The sequence below is a fragment of the Oncorhynchus nerka genome, linkage group LG3, assembly GCF_034236695.1.
Source record: "Oncorhynchus nerka isolate Pitt River linkage group LG3, Oner_Uvic_2.0, whole genome shotgun sequence".
Classification (NCBI taxonomy): Eukaryota; Metazoa; Chordata; class Actinopteri; order Salmoniformes; family Salmonidae; genus Oncorhynchus; species Oncorhynchus nerka.
In genome coordinates, this window is record NC_088398.1 from 18,211,465 (window position 1) to 18,232,102 (window position 20,638).

Here is a 20,638-nt window from a genome sequence, read left to right on the forward strand (position 1 = left end):
CTATCTTGTTTGGGCTTAGTGGGACAATAATTTGTTTTTCAACAGGACAATGACCAAAAACACACCTCCAGGCTGTGTAAGGGCTATTTGACCAAGAAAGAGAGTGATGGAGTGCTGCATCTGATGACCTGGCCTCCACAATCACCCGACCTTAAACCAATTGCGATGGTTTGGGGTGAGTTGGACCGAAGAGTGAAGGAAAAGCAGCCAACAAGTGCTCAGCATATGTGGGAACTCCTTCAAGACTGTTGGAAAATCATTACAGGTGAAGCTGGTTGAGAGAATGTGCCAAGAGTGTGCAAAGCTGTCATCAAGGCAAACATTTGCAAATATTTTGATTTGTTTAACACTTTTTTGGTTACTACATGATTCCATGTGTTATTATAATATTATTTATTATAGTTTTGATGTCTTCCCTATAAGTCTACGTTGAAAATAATAAAAATAAAGAAAAACCCTTGAATGAGTAGGTGTGTCCAAACTTTTGACTGGTACTGTATATTAAAGATATATCGTCCCCCTCCCCTGATATATCCCGCTGGCGACACTTCCTCCCCTTGCATGGAAGGCAAGCCACCGAAGCCAGTCAGGGATGGTGAGCAGCATGACATGAGCAGCATGACATGAGCAGCATGACATGAGCAGCTTTTCCCCGAATATCAGTGCGCGCTAATTTTGCTCAGCTGCAGAGCAAATTGCCTCTCGAGACCTACCACCACCCAGTCGGCTGCGCCCAAAAGAGCTACAAAGGATGTCTACCGGTAACAGCAGCAGGGGAACAGTGGAAAGGGATGGTGCAGTAGCTGGCGTGAACAAGACTGTAGCAACCCAGCCGAGCTAGGCGTATTTCGACTGCACATTGTGTGAGCACCGGGAATTTACACCCTCTCTACAAAATGCCAGCATAATTTGTCTTATCGACTGGAACAACGACTTTCACTTCTACCGCTATTTGGATACATTGTTGCACCCTTCATCATTGGTGAGTGTCACGTGTAGCTACATCTTTCGCAAGTGCTGTATGAGCAGTGAGTAATGGAGGACTGCTTAGAAATAGTTGAACTGCTTGGCTTGCTCGGTAGTATCTATTTAAATTCGATATCTTGTTGTAGGCTACACATTCGAACCATGTTATCTCCTCAACAACCGTGAGGTTAGTAGGCTAATGACGTTAGCTTCTGTGTTGCAGACCCCAGTCCAGAAAACAGTTGGTTGCGTCATCATCAAATGCCTCATGAAACCTTTTTTCTCCACCTTCCCTCAGTTGCTGTCCTTGGTGCTGGAACAGCGCTTTATAATACAAGGGATGTGGATTGAGAAAGTAAAGGAAATCAGCTTGTTGACTTTATTGGATGTTGTGTTTTAGTGCGACCACACATTACCAATATGTTAGGTTTACTCATGATTAAGTAATTGATTAATTAATTAGTTATTTAGAGAGCCTTCTATGGTGTCAGCTTATTCAGTGACTTTCTCAGCATGGTATGCAAAAGGACAGATAATGGGGATCAATTCAATGCTTTGTCCTGAGTTCAAATACAGTGACCAACAGTGACCCTTGATCTGTAGCCCTATATCAGAATCACACTTTATCCTAACCACTACCCTTAACAATTAGCTGAAACAACTTAAATATATGATCATTGTTTACCTACACAGTAAGCAGAAGCAACAGACCAGTAAGCACACAGTATGGTGACAGTAGTAACAGGTTCCCACCAGTAGAGTCCACCATGGGAGGTATGGGCAGAGCGCGGTGCTGTGTCATCCTTGCCAAGGTGGCATGTGGCTTTACACGGAGTCACACACCATCCACTCAACATGAGGCAGGAGGATACTGACGGTCATTCTCTGTGGGTAGGAGAGTCCATGTTGCTTTTGTGTGTGAGTATCAAAGTGGTCATTGGTAGATACAGTAGGTGATGTGTGATTATTATTATTATTAATATCTGGGACAATGTGTAATGTGTCTGTGATTTCTTCTGTGTTCCAGGTTTAGATCAGTCTGTCCAGTGCATCATGCAGACAGGAGCTCACCTGCTTCTCTGTCTCATCCTGCACTATGTGGAAGGTTAGGGGACATCTTTAAAATGACATTCTTGTGACTGTACCTCATGTTAAATGAATATTTTTGCTGTGTGTTCTATGTTGTATACTTGTATTGTAGCATAAAGTTAACAAACAGCAGCCGTGTTTGTATTGAGTTTCTGATTCCCATATTGTCAATGGTTTCACAAGAGATGCTTTTCGGGGGTTAAAATGAACAATTAATAACAGGATAATGAACCCAAATGTGACCTTTAAGTACCTCCAAAAAGCTTATTGATTCATTCTAAGAGTGGCAGTATATTTGGGTGATGTTTACCAGGATCTGCTTGTGCACTCAATATCCCCTTATGAGAGCAGCAGAAGAATTACGTTTGCTGTTATTGAGTCCATTTATTCATTATCGTACACTCGCCACTATGACACAAAGAAAGCAGCTGATGCCTTTTGCCTATGTTATCAGATGATATTGTTGAGAGCTAAGATGTGAGTATACCTAGGCTCACAGTATCAGTGAAGTGATCGCTGAATAATTCATGCTAGTTTCCCTCCGTTTAATGGTTCCATCTGGTTGACGCCTTAGTGGAGCATGTTGGAAGGTGACTCTTTCTGATTTTATTGCTGACCTTTACTAAATATAAGCAAAGTATAAGCAAAAGCTGTTTTACCATATATCTCTGTGCTCTGTACCATAGCTGCAGAGGTGTCACAGTGCTGGCAGGGTGCGACCTATTCAGAGGCTGTGGTCTCCCCGGCCCTGAGGAGCAGCAATATCTTGCGGGTGCCGGACGTGTCATCTCTGGCGCAGTGTGCCGGGGCGTGTTGTGATCTGCCCGGTTGTAATCTGGCCTGGCTGTTTGAGCGTCGCTGCTACATCCTCAGCTGCCAGCAGAGGGAGAACTGTCAGCCCAGACAGAGACCTGGAGCTGATTCCTATATGGCCTTCCTGCAGAGAGGACCCCCCCAGACCCTGCTGCTCCAGTCTCTGGTCAGGGGGGAGCCCTATCCCAGTCGCTGGAGGCCCCATCCCTCTGGGGACGTGGAGGCACTGAAGGACCTAGCCCTGTTAGATGGGCCCCAGACGGATTTTGGTGACCCAGGTGGGATGGATTTGGAATACCCTGAGAGTGAACTTGGCCCTGAGGATAACGGTGGGGATCTTCCAGATTGGCCTGCAGCATTGGAAGGGAGGGATGGTTTCAACCTATCGGAAAGTGAAGGCAGGTTAGGGGGGCTGGGATTTGCAACTGAAGGGGCTGAGAGCAGCCTGCCCAGTCCTTCCACTGGGGCGACAGTCAACCAGGGGACACCCCCCGGCGACCCCACGTCTGGCGATACACCTGAAAACAAGAAAGTAAGTGTCAGATGGAACAATGGGCGCAACAAAAAATGATGGCATGGATAGGGTTGCAGGCAGTGTGAGGACCACATACATGTTTGTCAGGACATGGTGGAAATGATACTGAGTTACATAGATGTTCTACGTTCCATTGATCCAATACAGTAATTAGGATTTAGATAGCTCACAATTAGTGAACAAACTGGCCATGAAAAAGCAGTCTGTCTAAATGTACATTTTAAATAGGGTTACTTCCCTGAGGTATGATAAACGGTCACCCAGCTGACAGTCTGCATATATGTGTGTGTTATTACAGTGGCATTTTGCTGACTCAACTGCTCTGTAGTCACATTCACTCAGCGCGCCTGACCTTCACGTATCCTTTGAGGATAGGACATAGTGTAATCCACATAGCTTCTCTTGCTAATGTAGGCTTGTCAGCCATTCCCAGGAGGGGGATTTGGAGAGAGTGTTAATTTGGGAATGAGACATACAGGTTCTATATTAGAGAGTCTTCATGTACTAATACGAATAGTCATGTATTTTCTGTTGTGTTTTCATTGTAGGATAGTGAACTACAGAACACATCCATGGCCAGCTCAGGGCCAACATTCACTCCCAAACCACAGAATGACAGTGTTCACTCCTCCCAACCGAGCCAAATAAGGACTTCCCATCCCAATAAAGCCCCATCTCATCTGTCCAGTACTGTACCCCTGACCACATCCACACAGACAGGTACTGCAATAGGTTTTTGTTCATTGGATTTTTTAAACCTTTATTGGTGATTGTAGGTAGTCTTTCATATTCTTTGTTCCCCCTGTTACATAACATGTTTCTATCTCATATTTTCTTGTTTTATTCTCAATCTCTTGTCTCTGTATAATCTGACAATCCTGTAGAGCTAACATTGCCAAGGGACACAGTGGAGCTGGTAGCCTCCATCAGCCCAGAGCCCCAAACTGGTACAGTCACAAACACAAGGGTTTTTACAAGCATGATTGGAAGTTTATTTCCTGGATTAATTAGAAAGAGCACACAGCAGTCACACATGGCTGACAGTCCTAATGGATGGAATATCTCTTACTTTACAGCGGCGAGAAGGAACCAGACCCCCAAAGCCGTCACCATCCCAGTAACCGAGGTCGTGTCACTTCCTGCCAGCTCAACCATCATCAAGGGCAGCCGTATGTATGAAATAGTTGGCTTTGGATGGTGACTACCCTTACCATAATTTTACTCTTTACTTTTAGAGTAGGCCTACTAAAGATAAATATATATCAGATGAATGATCAGTCACAGCTCCGATGTACCATAAAACACACTAATATGAATACAAATACTACACACTGACTGTGTGGTTCATGTAAAATTATATTTTCAAACTAATAGATGCTGCAAACCTAAACTTAAAAGCAAATGTTGTTAGTGCTTGTGTGTGTATGTGTGATTTGGCTGGGTGCAAATTCATCTGAGTAAATATCAATGATTCTCGACGTCTTCTGGCTGGGAGGGATATTGAAGAAGCGTTTGGATTTGGAGTTAAGTCCTACTCATTCCATCTGGCTGGCTGTTCTCTTCTGTCCCCTGGCAGACTCCCCTGAGGTACAGGTTGAGCTTCCTCATTCCATCTGGCTGACTGTTCTCTTCTGTCCCCTGCCAGACTGTCACGTTCTGACCTTAGTTCCTTTATTATGTCTTTGTGTTAGTTTGGTTAGGGTGTGAGTTGGTGTGGGTAGTCTATGTTATTTTTTCTATGTTGTATTTATGTGTTTAGCCTGGTATGGTTCTCAATCAGAGGCAGTTGTCGATCGTTGTCTCTGATTGAGAATCATACTTAGGTAGCCTGTTTTCCCCATGTTGGTTGTGGGTGATTATTTTCCCTGTCTGTGTTTGCTCCATACGGGACTGTGTCGGTTTCCATTTATTCTCTTATTCTTTTGTTTTCTGTGTTCAGTTATATTTCATTAAAGTTATATTATGGACACTTACCACGCTGCGCATTGGTCTGATCCTTCCTACTCCTCCTCAGAAGAGGAGGACGAAAACCGTTACACAGGCTCCCCTGAGGTACAGGTTGAGCTTCCTCGTTCCATCTGGCTGGCTGTTCTCTTTAATCCCTTGCTGATAGACGATTTATCTGACGTACTGGCAGAGCCCCCTTCCATCTAGATGGCTGTTGTCTTCAGTCCGGGTTTCACCCTGTTGCAGCTTGAGGATCACTTTAGGCCTTTATTTATTTCTGTGTTATTGTTAACTTCCAATCAAATATATTTATATATCCCTTCTTAGATCCGTTGATATCTCAAAGTGCTGTACAGAACCCAGCCAAAACAACAAAAAAAGCAAGCAATGCAGGTGTAGAAGCACGGTGGCTAGGAAAAACTCCCTAGAAAGGCCAAAACCTAGGAAGAAACCTAGAGAGGAACCAGGCTATGAGGGGTAGCCAGTCCTCTTCTGGCTGTGACGGGTGGAGATTATAACAGAACATGTCCAAGATGTTCAAATGTTCATAAATGACTAGCATGGTCAAATAATAATAATCACAGTAGTTGTCGAGGGTGCAACATGTCAGCACCTCAGGAGTAAATGTCAGTAGGCTTTTCATAGCCAATCATTGAGAGTATCTCTACCGCTCCTGCTGTCTCTAGAGAGTTGAAAACAGCAGGTCTGGGACAGGTAGCATGTCTGGTGAACAAGTCAGGGTTCCATAGCCACAGGCAGAACAGTTGAAACTGGAGCAGCAGCACGGCCAGGTGGACTGGGAACAGCAAGGAGTCATCATGCCAGGTAGTCCTGAGGCATGGTCCTAGGGCTCAGGTCCTCCGAGAGAGAGAAAGAGAGAATTAGAGAGAGCATACTTAAAATCACACAGGACACCGGATAAGACAGGAGAAATACTCCAGATATAACAGACTGACCCTAGCCCCCCGACACATAAACTACTGCAGCATAAATACTGGAGGCTGAGACGGGAGGGGTCAGAAGACACTGTGGCCCCATCCGATGATACCCCCGGACAGGGCCAAACAGGCAGGATATAACCCCACCCACTTTACCAAAGCACAGCCCCTACACCACTTGAGGGATATCTTCAACCACCAACTTACCATCCTGAGACAAGGCCGAGTATAGCCCACAAAGATCTCCGCCATGGCACAACCCAAGGAGGGGGCGCCAACCCAGACAGGAAGACCACATCAGTGACTCAACCCACTCAAGTGACGCACCCCTCCTAGGGATGGCATGGAAGAGCACCAGTAAGCCAGTGACTCAGCCCCTGTAATAGGGTTAGAGGCAGAGAATCCCAGTGGAGAGAGAGGAACCGGCCAGGCAGAGACAGCAATTGTGGTTCGTTGCTCCAGTGCCTTTCCGTTCACCTTTACACTCCTGGGCCAGACTACACTCAATCATAGGACCTACTAAAGAGATGAGTCTTCAGTAAAGACTTCAAATGGAGCTCTATAGGAGAAAGCCCTGCCTCCAGCTGTTTTGCTTAGAAATTCTAGGGACAATTAGGAGGCCTAATTGTATGTACGGCAGGACCAAATCGGAAAGATAGGTAGGAGCAAGCTCATGTAATGCTTTGTAGGTTAGCAGTAAAACCTTGAAATCAGCACTTGCCTTAACAGGCAGCGAGTGTAGGGAGGCTAACACACAAATTTTGTGGTCCTAGTAATATGATCAAGTTTATTTTTGTGGTAGCCAGGCAGTAGTTCTAGAAGTAACAAAAGCATGATTAATTTTTTCATAATTTTTGGGCAGAACATTTCTGACAGCTTAGATGGAAAAAGTGTCATGAAACAGTCATGATATGTTAGTTTAAAAAGAGATCATGGTCCAGAGTAACGCAGAGGTCCTTCATAGTTTTATTTGAGACTACTGTACAACCATCAAGATTAATTGCCAGATTCAACAGAAGATCTCCTTGTTTCTTGGGACCTAGAACAAGCATCTCTGTTTTGTCTGAGTTTAAAAGTAGAAAGTTTGCAGCCATCCACTTCCTTATGTCTGAAACACAGGCTTCCAGCGAGGGCAATTTTGGGGCTTCACCATGTTTCATTGAAATCTACAGCTGTGTGTCATCCGCGAAGCAGTGAAAGTTAACATTATGTTTTCGAATGACACCCCCAAGAGGTAAAATATATAGTGAAAACAATCGTAGTCCTAAAACGGAACCTCGAGGAACACCAAAATTTACAGTTGATTTGTCAGAGGACAAACCATCCACAGAGACAAACTGATATCTTACCGACAGATCAGATCTAAACCAGGCCAGAACTTGTCCGTGTAGACCAATTTGGTTTTCCAATCTCTCCAAAAGAATGTGGTGATCGATGGTAACAAAAGCAGCACTAAGGTCTAGGAACACGAGGACAGATCAGAGCCTTGGTCTGACGCCATTAAAAGGTAATTTACCACCATCACAAGTGCAGTCTCAGTCCTATGATGGGGTCTAAAACCAGACTGAAGCATTTGGTATACATTGTTTGTCTTCAGGAAGGCAGTGAGTTGCTGTGCAACAGCTTTTTCAAAAAATTTTGAGAGGAATGGGAGATTTGATATAGGCAGATAGTTTTTCAAATATTTTCTGGGTCAAGGTTTGGCTTTTTCAAGAGAGGCTTTATTACTGCCCTTTTAGTGAGTTTGGTACACATCCAGTGGATAGAGAGCCGTTTATTATGTTCAACATAGGAGGGCCAAGCACAGGAATCAGCTCTTTCAGTAGTTTAGCTGGAATAGGGTCCAGTATGCAGCTTGAAGGTTCAGAGGCCATGATTATTTTCATCGTTGTGTCAAGAGATATAGTACTAAAACACTTGAGTGTCTCCATTGATCCTAGGTCCTGGTAGAGTTGAGCAGACTCAGGACATTTACATTTACATTTAAGTCATTTAGCAGACACTCTTATCCAGAGCGACTTACAAATTGGACAACTGAGCTTTGGAGGAATACGCAGATTTAAAGAGGAGTCCGTAATTTGCTTTCTAATGATCATGATCTTTTCCTCAAAGAAGTTCAGGAATTTATTACTGCTGAAGTGAAAGCCATCCTCTCTTGGGGAATGCTGCTTTTTAGTGAGCTTTGCGACAGTATCAAAAATAAATTTAGGATTGTTCATATTTTCCTCAATTAAATTGGAAAAATAGGATGATCGAGCAGCAGTGAGGGCTCTTCGATACTGCACGGTACTGTCTTTCCAAGCTAGTCGGAAGACTTCCAGTTTGGTGTGGTGCCATTTCCGTTCCAATTTTCTGGAAGCTTGCATAAGAGCTCGGATATTTTGTGTATACCAGGGAGCTAATTTCTTATGACAAATGATTTGAGTTTTTAGGGGTGTGGCTGCATCTAGGGTATTGCGCAAGGTTAAATTGAGTTCCTCAGTTAGGTGGTAAACTGATTTTTGTCCCCTGACGTCCTTGGGTAGGCAGAGGGAGTCTGGAAGGGCATCATGGAATCTTTGGGTTGTCTGAGAATTTATAGCATGAATTTTGATGATCCTTGGTTGGGGTCTCAGCAGATTATTTGTTGCGATTGCAAACATAATACAATGGTGGTCCGATAGTCCAGGATTATGGGGAAAAACATTAAGATCCACAAAACTGAGTCGATGATGGTTCCGAAAGCCTTTTGGAGTGGGTCTGTGGACTTTTCCATGTGAATATTAAAGTCACAAATAATTAGAATATTATCTGCTATGACTACAAGGTCCGATAGGAATTCAGGGAACTCAGTGAAGAACGCTGTATATGGCCCAGGAGGCCTGGAAACAGTAGCTATAAAACGTGATTGAGTAGGCTGCACAGATTTCATGATTAGAAGCTCAAAAGACAAAAATGTCTTCTTTTTTTTTGTAAATTCAAATTTGCTATCGTAAATGTTAGCAACACCTCCGCCTTTGCAGGATGCGCGGGGGATATGTTCACTAGTGTAACCAGGAGGTGAGGCCTCATTTAACACAGTAAATTCATCAGGCTTAAGCCATGTTTCAGTCAGGCCAATCACATCAAGATTATGATCAGTGATTCGTTCATTGACTATAACTGCCTTGGAAGTGAGGGATCTAACATTAAGGAGCCCTATTTTGAGATGTGAGGTATCACAATCTCTTGCAATAATGGCAGGAATGGGGGAGGTCTTTATTCTAGTGAGATTGCTAAGGCAAACACCGCCATGTTTAGTTTTGCCCAACCTAGGTCGAGGCACAGACACGGTCTCAATGGGGATAGCTGAGCTGACTACACTGACTGTGCTAGTGGCAGACTCCACTAAGCTAACAGCCTGCTGCCTGGCCTGCACCCTATTTCATTGTGGAGCTAGGGGAGTTAGAGCCCTGTCTATGTTCGTAGATAAGATAAGAGCACCCCTCCAGCTAGGATGGGGTCTGTCACTCCTCAACAGGCCAGGCTTAGTCCTGTTTGTGGGTGAGTCCCAGAAGGAGGGCCAATTATCTACAAATTCAATTTTTTGGGAGGGGCAGAAAACAGTTTTTAACCAGCGATTGAGTTGTGAGATTCTGCTGTAGAGCTCATCACTCCCCCTAACTGGGAGGGGGCCAGAGACAATTACTCAATGCCGACACATCTTTCTAGCTGATTTACACGCTGAAGCTATGTTGCGCTTGGTGACCTCTGACTGTTTCATCCTAACATCGTTGGTGCTGACATGGATAACAATATCTCTATACTCTCTACACTCGCCAGTTTTAGCTTTAGCCAGCACCATCTTCAGATTAGCCTTAACGTCGGTAGACCTGCCCCCTGGTAAACAGTGTATGATCGCTGGATGATTCGTTTTAAGTCTAATACTGCGGGTAATGGAGTCGCCAATGACTAGTGTTTTCAATTTGTCAGAGCTAATGGTGGGAGGCTTTGGCGTCTCAAACCCCGTAACGGGAGGAGTGGAGACCAGAGAAGGCTCGGCCTCTGACTCCGACTTGCTGCTTAATGGGAGAACTAGTTGAATGTTTCTGTCGGCTGAATGAGCAACACTGGTTGAGCATTCCTACAGCATTTCCCTCCAGGAGCCATGAGAAAATTGTCCGGCTGCGGGGACTGTGTGAGGGGATTTATACTACTATCTGTACTTACTGGTGGCACAGACGCTGTTTCATTCTATCCTACACTGAAATTACTCTTGCTTAACGATTGTGTCTGAAGCTGGGCTTGCAGCACGGCTGTCCTCGCCGTAAGGCGATTGTTCTCTTGTATATTATGAGTACAGCGACAAAGCGTCCCGAGTGAAAAAGTTGAATGAAAAAAAGTTGAGTGAGGGAAAAACTAAAAGTAAAAACCGTAAAGTTGTCAGGTAGCAAAGTAAGGTTAGCAACAAAACGCACAGCAGCACATAAACAAGTCTGCAAGTTGTGACCGGAAATGACACCAATCTTCCAATCTTTTCATTTTTTCTTTGTTAAGTTGTTCAGCTGCTTCTCTGTCAGTGGGCAGGAAACGTGGCCATGCACCTGACTGGCACTGCCCTCCACATGCTGCACAACACTCTGGGACAAGACTGGACACTGTGAGACCCGCTGGGACAGCTTAGGACATGACACAGCCATCTGAGATGAGCCTAGACAACCAACCTTCCTCAGGATCATCCTGATTTCATTGGAGTTTCTGGGGTCAACAAGCAGGATGGACTCATATAGGGCTTTGGCCTTTTGGGGCTTTGACGGGTGCAGGTCACCAGTAGCGGCTTCGCCCTTTGAGCTAAGAGATGGAGCTGTGACTTTTCCCCTTGGAGACCAGAGTTTTAGCATGTAGGCCACTGTCACTTTGGACAAAGTGATTCTCCTCTGACTTAAATATATGAAATGTGGGGAAAATGTTGATTGAGTTTACAAGCTGAATTTACATTCGGGTTGCATTTTAAAATAAACAATGTCAAATACTGAAAAAAGAGATACTAGAACAAAACATCCCAATAAAAGAGGGCAACAAAGAAGTGGCCATTTCCACCGTGGCGTGTATATTCTACTTCTAATCGCCTTATAAACTAACAATTACTGTGTTATTGTAAACAAAATAAGCTATCTGTTTCAAATATTGTGTAATTGAATAGTTTGCATATAATACTATATAGCTGGGGTGGCAGGTAGCCTAGTGGTTAGGAGCGTTGGGCCAGTAACCAAATCCCAGAGCCGACTAGGTGAAAAATCTGTCGATGTGCCCTTGAGCAAGGCACTTAACCCTAGTTGCTCCTGTATTTCGCTCTGGATAAGAGTGTCTGCTAAATTACTCAAATGTAAAGGTAAGACCATATTCATTCAATCGAGAAATGGTTTTCGTATCAGCTTGTTCTTTCTTTTCCAAGTTTGTAACAACCTCAATAAATAATTTGTTTTAGCTTTTGGCTTCATGTATTATCTAAATATTTATCATCATGACAGTCCCCCAAAATGAGAAATGGTAAGGAGAAATGTTCCCCTGTGGGTGTCGAGATGCTACTGGACATGGTGTTGATGAATCAGTAGAGGGCAGTCCAGATCAAGGAGTTCAGTCTAATATCAAGTACTGGACTAAGAGCCATTAGGTCATGCACACTCAAATGCTCCAACATTTATTGATGTGAAACAAAAACAACGTTTCAATCGAGGATGAAGATCTGTTTTGGGTCGTTTCATTGTCTTACTGCTGTATTTAAATAACGTTAGCCAGTATTTCAATCTGTCCTATCCAATTATTTGATTATGAATTCTATCAAGCACCCACCTAATGATATCTTATGTTGTCCGTTTGTCCTATCTTGTGTTTGATGGTCCCTCACAGAGAGTACTGATGATGGAGTGATCATCAGCCATCACTGGGAGCAGGTTGGAGGTCCATCCATAGAGCTTGGAGCTTTCTCGGACACACAGATTCCCAACCTATCCAACCTTGCCCCTGGGGAGTACACGTTCAGGTATGGATAGGACCTCTGTGGCCTAGACTTGGGGTCCAATTCAATTTAATCTCAGTCAATTCAAGGATTGAAAATCAAATAATGAATGGAAGAAAAAATAGTTTGGGTATGCTGCTCTACCATGGAACACAGGTCAGACTGCACTATTAATTACAGTATATGGTCTCTATTAATCATAGTTGGTGTTTAACCAACAATAATACAGGACCAAAGGTGTTCTGCCTTCAGATAGTTATATCTATGAATGAAGCCTCATGGAAAGGTGACATAGATACTGTGTAAGCCATTACCATCAATGTTTCCCCACCACTACAATACAAGTGTACAAGAGTAGCTGGATTCATATAGATTTTTTTTCCAGGTTGACCATTACAGATTCTGCCGGGTTGTCAGACTCCACCACGGCTACAGTGAAGGTTATTCAGCCAGTGGAGAATGACCGACTGCCCTACCCCAGCCATGACACCCTCACTCCCACCTCCAGCCCTGGCATTGCTGCTACCCTGGCCCACAGACAGGGTGACCCTACTGCAGCCACCTCCTCTGTCACTACCGCTGCCACTCAGATGACAGGTAAATGACATAAGGACAGTATTAAGATTATAACAGAGTATCAGATATGTTTTACAACATTAGATTGTCCTCAAGCAGTTTACCTCAGGCATTCCTTTACCTTAGTCCACCTAGTAGAAAACCCAAGGGTATCAAAACATGCATAGGACATGTTTCAACAAATGATCTGTTTTGCTCTGTCCCATAGAGAACAAAAACACCCCCATAGCTGAGGTCAAGGAGTCAAACGGAGCCCCTGTGGCTGTAGTGGGTCCTAACAGGCAGCTGACCCTCCCAGTGACCAGCGTTACCCTGGACGGAAGCAGCAGCACTGATGACCACGCCGTCACTAGCTACCACTGGGACACCATCAGGTACCAACGCTGTTCATATAGGTCAAAGGTTGTGTCCAGAAAAGTCTATAAAGATATGAAGAACAAGCTGAAGAGCTTTCTCATGATGCTTTTCTGTGTTGTTTTTTAGAGGTCCTCCAGGGTCAAGGACAGAGGGTGTGGACAAGCCCGTAGCCATAGTAACGGGCCTCAGAGCGGGCCGCTATACATTTAGTCTGACTGTGAGTGACCAGGAAGGGCTGACAGACAGTGCCTTTCTCACAGTCAGGGTTCAAGAGGGTAAGAAATCACAGGTTGGCATTTATTGGGATGACTCATGTACTGGAGGCAGCTCTGCAGAGTGGTCACTAGCTGGCACAGTCACAAAGCAATACAATTTGATTTTAAACCTAACCTTAACCATACTGCTAACCCTAATAATAATTAATGACAAACGTCAACCTGCTAAGAAAACACACAATGCTTCAAACACAGCAAAAGTGTTAAAACAAGATGAGACATCATCACCCAGGCTGGTTGAGTATGATGGTACTCATCTATAGCCTGTTGTCCATCCTCAGCCAGAAGCCTTCCCCCTGTAGCACATGCCAGCGGCAGCCATACCCTCACCTTGCCCAACAACTCCCTGGTGCTCAGAGGCTCAGTGACGGATGGTGACCCAGCCGAGGTGCACTTCCTCTGGGTCCGGGACAGTCAGAGCCCTGCTGCTGGGGTGAGTGAGAGGAGTCTTGATACTTAGGTATACGGTAAATATAGTTTGAACTTGTAATATGCTGTTAGCTAAACTGGTAGGAAGGTAGGAAGAAGGAACTACTTTAAGGTAGGAACTACTCTGTCCTGTTGTTTCCCCAGGATGTTCTGTATGGTTCAGAGCAGCAGGCCTTCCTGTACCTGGCCAACTTGGTGGAGGGGACCTATGTGTTCCAGCTGCATGTCACAGACACCCAGGGACGCAGCAGCACCGCCACAGCCACCGTGGAAGTGCGGCCAGGTAGATGTGTGTGCTCAGACTGTGTTTCCCCACGGACCATGCCGAGCATTAGGAGGAAGAGCTGAACAGCACGTACAGCACACAGTGGGGCAAAAAAGTATTTAGTCAGAATTTATTTGCAAATTATGGTGGAAAATAAGTATTTGGTCAATAACAAAAGTTTATCTCAATACTTTGTTATTTACCCTTTGTTGGCAATGACAGAGGTCAAACGTTTTCTGTAAGTCTTCACAAGGTTTTCACACACTGTTGCTGGTATTTTGGCCCATTCCTCCATGCAGATCTCCTCTAGAGCAGTGATGTTTTGGGGCTGTTGCAGGGCAACACAGACTTTCAACTCCCTCCAAAGATTTTCTATGGGGTTGAGATCTGGAGACTGGCTAGGCCACTCCAGGACCTTGAAATGCTTGGGATCATTGTCATGCTGAAAGACCCAGCCACGTTTCATCTTCAATGCCCTTGCTGATGGTAGGCTTTGTTACTTTGGTCCCAGCTCTCTGCAGGTCATTCACTAGGTCCCCCCGGGATGAGATCTTGCGTGGAGCCCCAGATCGAGGGAGATTATCAGTGGTCTTGTATGTCTTCCATTTCCTAATAATTGCTCCCACAGTTGATTTCTTCAAACCAAGCTGCTTACCTATTGCAGATTCAGTCATCCCAGCCTGGTGCAGGTCTACAATTTTGTTTCTGGTGTCCTTTGACAGATCTTTGGTCTTGGCCATAGTGGAGATTGGAGTGTGACTGTTTGAGGTTGTGGACAGGTGTCTTTTATACTGATAACAAGTTCAAACAGGTGCCATTAATACAGGTAACGAGTGGAGGACAGAGGGGCCTCTTAAAGAAGAAGTTACAGGTCTGTGAGAGCCAGAAATCTTGCTTGTTTGTAGGTGACCAAATACTTATTTTCCACCATAATTTGCAAATAAATTCATAAAAAATCCTAAAATGTGATTTTCTGGATTTTTTTTCCTAATTTTGTCTGTCATAGTTGAAGTGTACCTATGATCAAAATTACAGGCCTCTCTCATCTTTTTAAGTGGGAGAACTTGCACAATTGGTTGCTGACTAAATACTTTTTTGCCCTTTGCCCCACTGTATGTGTGTTCTGTCAGAGTGTGTATGTTCTCAGACAGTGTGTGTGTCCACTGTCATGGAAAGTTCCTGTATTACTAAATAAGGAGAGTTACAAACCACACACCAGTCAGAGTTATACATAAACTTAATATTTTAATGAAATGAGCTTCACCATAGCCCTGTGACTCTCAGATCAATTCAGTGTCTATAAATGAATTCTCTGAGAGTGCTTACAAAATGGCAACTGAGATCTTTTATAGCAAAGATCCACCTCTCTCAAATCACAATGACGAACCACAGGTCTTAGGAAAACTGCACAAAGTAAGACTTTTACTTGAGAGAGGAGTATCCCATAGCCAGATAGCATTAGCTATAAATTATTGTTCAGTTTGCTCTCTTAGATGAGGTTCTACTTCTCGTTCTTGGTACTTCCTATTACTAAAACATTACCTCATCCAATGGCATATATCAATTGTCAATTCTAGATACACCCATCTCAAATACAACCTCCCCTGGACAAGCTCCCTGAGAGGAGTGAGCCTCTAGGTCATATACTATGAAAGACAAGTTTGGACATCAGAGGGGACATACAACGGTTCCAGACACTGTCATACTCCTCCCCCCAATGGGAAAAGTAGGGAGTGACTGGTGTACAGACATTGTGGAGCCCTTCACCCTCACATATGAAGACAAACCTGACCTCTCCCCTCTCTGGGCCCCAAGTGACTTTCCACATAAGCATATTTATGAAAGTAGATACATTATTTATCAATGTTACCGAACTAATTCTGATTCTGCTACGACACCACAGACCCTGGTGGTCGTGAGGAGGTAGAGGTGGAGATGTTGGTGGCGCTGGCCCAGGTGAGTGTGTCACAGAAGGACACAGTGATCAGACAGTTGGCAGCACTGCTTCACGTCCTGGACAATGACATCCACCTCAGGTGCCTATGGGGACACTCAGATCTCAGGTACTACCCAATGCAGCAAACACATACAAAACATACATGGTTGTGTTTTTACACATTGTATTACTGCTGTGTGTGTGTGTGTGTGTGTGTAGCACAGTGCTGAGGTTCTCAGTGCAGGGTCCTGAGGGGCCAGTCCCTGGTCCTAAACTGGCCAGTGTGCTGCGTGGTCAGCTGCTGAGGGAGAAGACTGACTACCTGCTCTTCAGAGTCCTTCGAGTGGATACAGTCAGTGAGTACCAAAACATAGAACACCACATCTTGCCTTATCATACCATATTATATCAAAGTCTGTTACAATGTTATAACACCATTATAGACCATCTCTGATTCTATTACATGAGAGATTAATTTTGACTAGATCTCATCACTTGGTGACTAAGAAAGCTGTCTGTCTTTGTCCTCTGCCGTGGTGTATGCTGATCCTGTTTGTGTATTGGTGTTCATCCCACACCCCACACAGTGTGCTTGCTCCGCTGCTCGGGCCATGGGACGTGTGACCCAATCACCAAGGAGTGTGTCTGTGACCCCTTTTGGACGGAGAACCTCATTCGCAGGTTCTTTGGCGACGGAGAGAGCAACTGTGGTGAGCTATGTTCATTCATCGGTCCTGAGAGGATGACATCGTTTTTGCCCCGTCTGCTGTGAGATGCTACATTCACAGTGCCAGTCCTTTCTCTCTTATGTTTGGCAGAGTGGCGGGTTCTCTACTTCATCCTGTCCTTCTTCATGGTCATTGTCTTCATCGTGACAGTCACTTGGGCATGTGTGTACTGCTGCAAAAGGTGACTTTTCTTTTAGTGCTCAGACACACAGCAAGGTCCTATATAGATTTTATGATTAGCTGTTTGTTAAAGGCCCAGTGCAGTAAAACATGTGATTTCCTATGTTTTATATATACACTACCGTTCAAAGGCTTGGGGTCACTTAGAAATGTCCTTGTTTTTGAAAGAAAAGCACATTTTTTGTCCATTAAAATAACATCAAATTGATCAGAAATACAGTGTAGACATTGTTAATGTTGTAAAAGACTATTGTAGCTGGAAACGGCTGATTATTTGATGGAATATCTACATAGGCGTACAGAGGCCGATTATCAGCAACTATCAGTCCTGTGTTCCAATGGCACGTTGTGTTAGCTAATCCAAGTTTATCATTTTAAAAGGCTAATTAATCATTAGAAAACCCTTTTGCAATTATTTTAGCACAACTGAAAACTGTTGAAAGAAGCAATAAAACTGGCCTTTAGACTAGTTGAGTATCTGGAACATCAGCATTTGTGGGTTCGATTATAGGCTCAAAATGTCCAGAAACAAAGAACTTTCTTCTGAAACTCGTCAGTCTATTCTTGTTCTGAGAAATTAAGGCTATTCCAAGCGAGAAATTGCCAAGAAACTGAAGATCTCGTACAACGCTACTTCCTTCACAGAACAGCACAAACTGTCTCTAACCAGAATAGAAAGTGGGAGGCCCCGGTGCACAACTGAGCAAGAGGACAAGTACATTAGAGTGTCTAGTTTGAGAAACAGTCGCCTCACAAATCCTCAACTGGCAGCTTCATTAAATAGTCCCCACAAAAACCACCAGTCTCAACGTCAACAGTAAAGAGATGACTCCGGGATGCTGGCCTTCTAGGCAGAGTTGAAAAGAAAAAGCCATATCTTAGACTGGCCAATAAAAATAAAATATTAAGATGGACAAAAGAACACAGACACTGGACAGAGGTACTCTCCCTTAGAAGGCCAGCATCCCAGAGTCGCCTCTTCACAGAAAAGCAGCCAACAAGTTCTCAGCATATGCGGGAACTCCTTCAAGACTGTTGGAAAAGCATTCCAGGTGAAGCTGGTTGAGAGAATGCCAAGTGTGCAAATCTGTCATCAAGGCAAAAGGTGGCTACTTTGAAGAATCTTAAATATAAAATATATTTGGAATTGTTTAACACTTTTTTGGTTACTACATAATTCCATATGTGTTATTTCATAGTTGTGATGTCTTCACTATTATTCTACAATGTAGAAAACAGTACAAATAAAGAAAAACCCTGGAATGAGTTGGTGTGTCCAAACTTGACTGGTACTGTATATATACAGTATTTCCACACTATGACGTTGGAATAATACTGTGAAATTGTGAAATGTATTATATTGCCATTTTAGCGTAAGAGCTATTTGAAAAGACTGCCTGAAATTACTGCCTGTTTTGGTTGGATGGGGTTTTGGCCTGCCTGGTGACATCGCCTGGTGGTAAATTAGTTAATAGACCAATAAGAAAGAGAGTTCCAAACCTCTCTGCCAATAACAGCAAGTTTTCAGTTTCCCCCTCCCCACTCAGACCACTCCCAGAAAGTCCTAGCAAAATTGTTGCTTGAGAAATGGCTTTTAGCAAACAAGGAATTTTTTGTATCTTTTAAACTATTTTAATTGAAAACAATCATAGTAAGGTACTTAATTGTTACCTGGAAATGATTTGATATTGATATTTTTTTAAAAGGCTGCATTGGAACTTCAATAGAAATGTGTTTTTTTATGTTTAGGAGGAGTCGCACTAAGGTCAGGAAGAAAACCAAGTACACTATACTGGACAACATGGACGAACAGGAGAAAATGGAGCTAAGGCCCAAATACAGTAAGTGTCTGATTTTTCAATCAACACATTTCAAAACATTCCTGTTTTTGGTGACCCTGCCGTGATCTGCCCGGTCTGTCCCCTTCTCAGACATCAAACACAGGAGCACAGAGCACAACTCCAGCCTCATGATGTCCGAGTCAGAGCTGGACAGTGACCAGGACACCATCTTCAGCCGAGACCGACCGGTCCGGAGCAGAAACCGGACCAATGCTCAGGCTGCCCGCAACGGGAACACCTTCGGATGAGTAGGAACACACAGAACTGGGGTGGTTATCAGACAACATGAGTGAAACCCACTTTTGGGATTATGGCAGGGGTGCACAGCTCGAGTGCCATAGTGTCTGCTTGTTTTTGGTCTCGTCTTCTATTCAAATACTGGTTACAACCAGGTGTGTACTTTCTATGACATTCATTGGACAACTCAGCACCAGGGAGATGTGAAAATCCAAGGGCCGTAGAATACTATAGTTGGGCATCCCTGGATTCTGGGAACTAACAGTAGCATTGAGTTTACATGCATACAGACTGTTTGAATGATTCGACACTAAGTATGAAGGTGCTCTTTGTGAGGAGCACAGTGAGGTTCTGTGGCCTCACATACTTCTACAGATAACCAGATTGGTGAATGTACATACAACTATCCATTATGCATACTAGTCTACTGACTACTACTGACCTTTAACTTTGCCTTGTTATCCAATAATGTTTTTTTACTGTCATTATTCTATAGGAAATGGAGACAAGCCCAACCCTGGTTGTGAGCGTCTGATGCCTCTCCTGTAAATTATTTGACAAATTGGATTTGTCAAAATGGCTTGAGTGCACATTTGAGAAAAAGTGTCATGATTCTTACATTTACTACCCAAAGTCCATCTTGTGATCCTACTCGTGAATGATTTAATCAGAATCTAACTCAATTTCTCTGTGATCTCTATGAGTGTCTTGGACTTTGACACAATACAACACAGCATTTTACTGTATCTGAACTACTGTATTGAGCTTGCACCCTTGTCCTCCAAACTAGTTGTATAGTTTTGGTATCTTTCTCATTTGAAAGCTTCTTTATGCTAAATAAGCATAATAGGTCTCATAAATGGGCCCGAAGAAACAGAACCAGGCATTTCATGGGAGAATCCATAAAGGTGCCAAACTGCACTATGCACCATAAACCTGTGGCTGACAGAGACCCTGTTCTATCCAAGTACTTGGCAAAGCATCCTTTCTTCCTTCCCTTGGTAAGATCTACTATCGAACTTGAACATGGTGGGTGACATGCTTTCAATCAGTAATTCCTTTGTGTAATGATGGATTTTTTTGCCTCCTGAATTCAGTGTCAGAGAATGTCTGATTACATGAGTATAGTGCAAAATAATGATTGACAGGACAGTCAGGAGTTTAAGGGTTAAGAAGAGGACTGTTGGATTTGATAAGTAACGTTACTATGCAGGACAGGTAACCATTGATGGAATGGATGAAATACTTTAGACATTAAAGCAACATAACCATGTCCAATGGTTGCTTTACATGTTTTGTTCTCGTAAGCGACTGGGGAGATATTTCCCCAATATGGACGGAAACACTAACAGTCATGGATTTTTCCCATTACACCACCCACGTTTTGGTATTTGCTCTGTTTACTTAACCAAATACAGCTACCAATGTTTTTACAGATAATATATTGCCAGAAATAAAACAAATGCATCAAATCAATGAACAATGTACTGAATTCCGTGTCATTTTCTTTCCTGTCCAAAAGGGATAGTAAGATGTAAGGCAGTGTTTC

At 43.6% G+C, this 20,638-nt stretch overlaps 1 protein-coding gene across 2 annotated transcripts; it reads left to right on the plus strand.

The window, feature by feature from the left end:
- Positions 1–1,346: 1,346 nt before the first annotated feature.
- Positions 1,347–20,566, plus strand: LOC115103354 (dyslexia-associated protein KIAA0319-like). 2 transcript variants are annotated; one of them, XM_065009120.1, is made up of 17 exons: positions 1,350–2,071; positions 2,742–3,400; positions 3,952–4,123; positions 4,288–4,350; positions 4,480–4,572; positions 12,157–12,289; positions 12,651–12,862; positions 13,050–13,215; positions 13,325–13,473; positions 13,755–13,906; positions 14,047–14,185; positions 16,071–16,230; positions 16,323–16,459; positions 16,691–16,813; positions 16,922–17,012; positions 18,761–18,852; positions 18,943–20,566. In XM_065009120.1, the coding sequence occupies exons 1-17, from the start codon at positions 2,020–2,022 to the stop codon at positions 19,098–19,100; spliced, it is 2,751 nt and encodes a 916-aa protein (XP_064865192.1). In that variant the 5' UTR covers positions 1,350–2,019; the 3' UTR covers positions 19,101–20,566. The 2 variants fall into 2 exon arrangements, with proteins under 2 accessions (XP_064865189.1, XP_064865192.1); XM_065009117.1 differs by having other exon boundaries at positions 1,347–2,071; positions 4,288–4,572.
- Positions 20,567–20,638: the final 72 nt, after the last annotated feature.

Coding starts and splice junctions, on each gene's coding strand:
- LOC115103354 (XM_065009117.1), top strand. CDS start 2,020: ATGCAGACAGGAGCTCACCTGCTTCTCTGTCTCATCCTGCACTATGTG. Junction 4,573..12,156: donor AACCATCATCAAGGGCAGCC/GTATGTATGAAA, acceptor GGTCCCTCACAG/AGAGTACTGATGATGGAGTG. Junction 13,216..13,324: donor TACCACTGGGACACCATCAG/GTACCAACGCTG, acceptor GTTGTTTTTTAG/AGGTCCTCCAGGGTCAAGGA.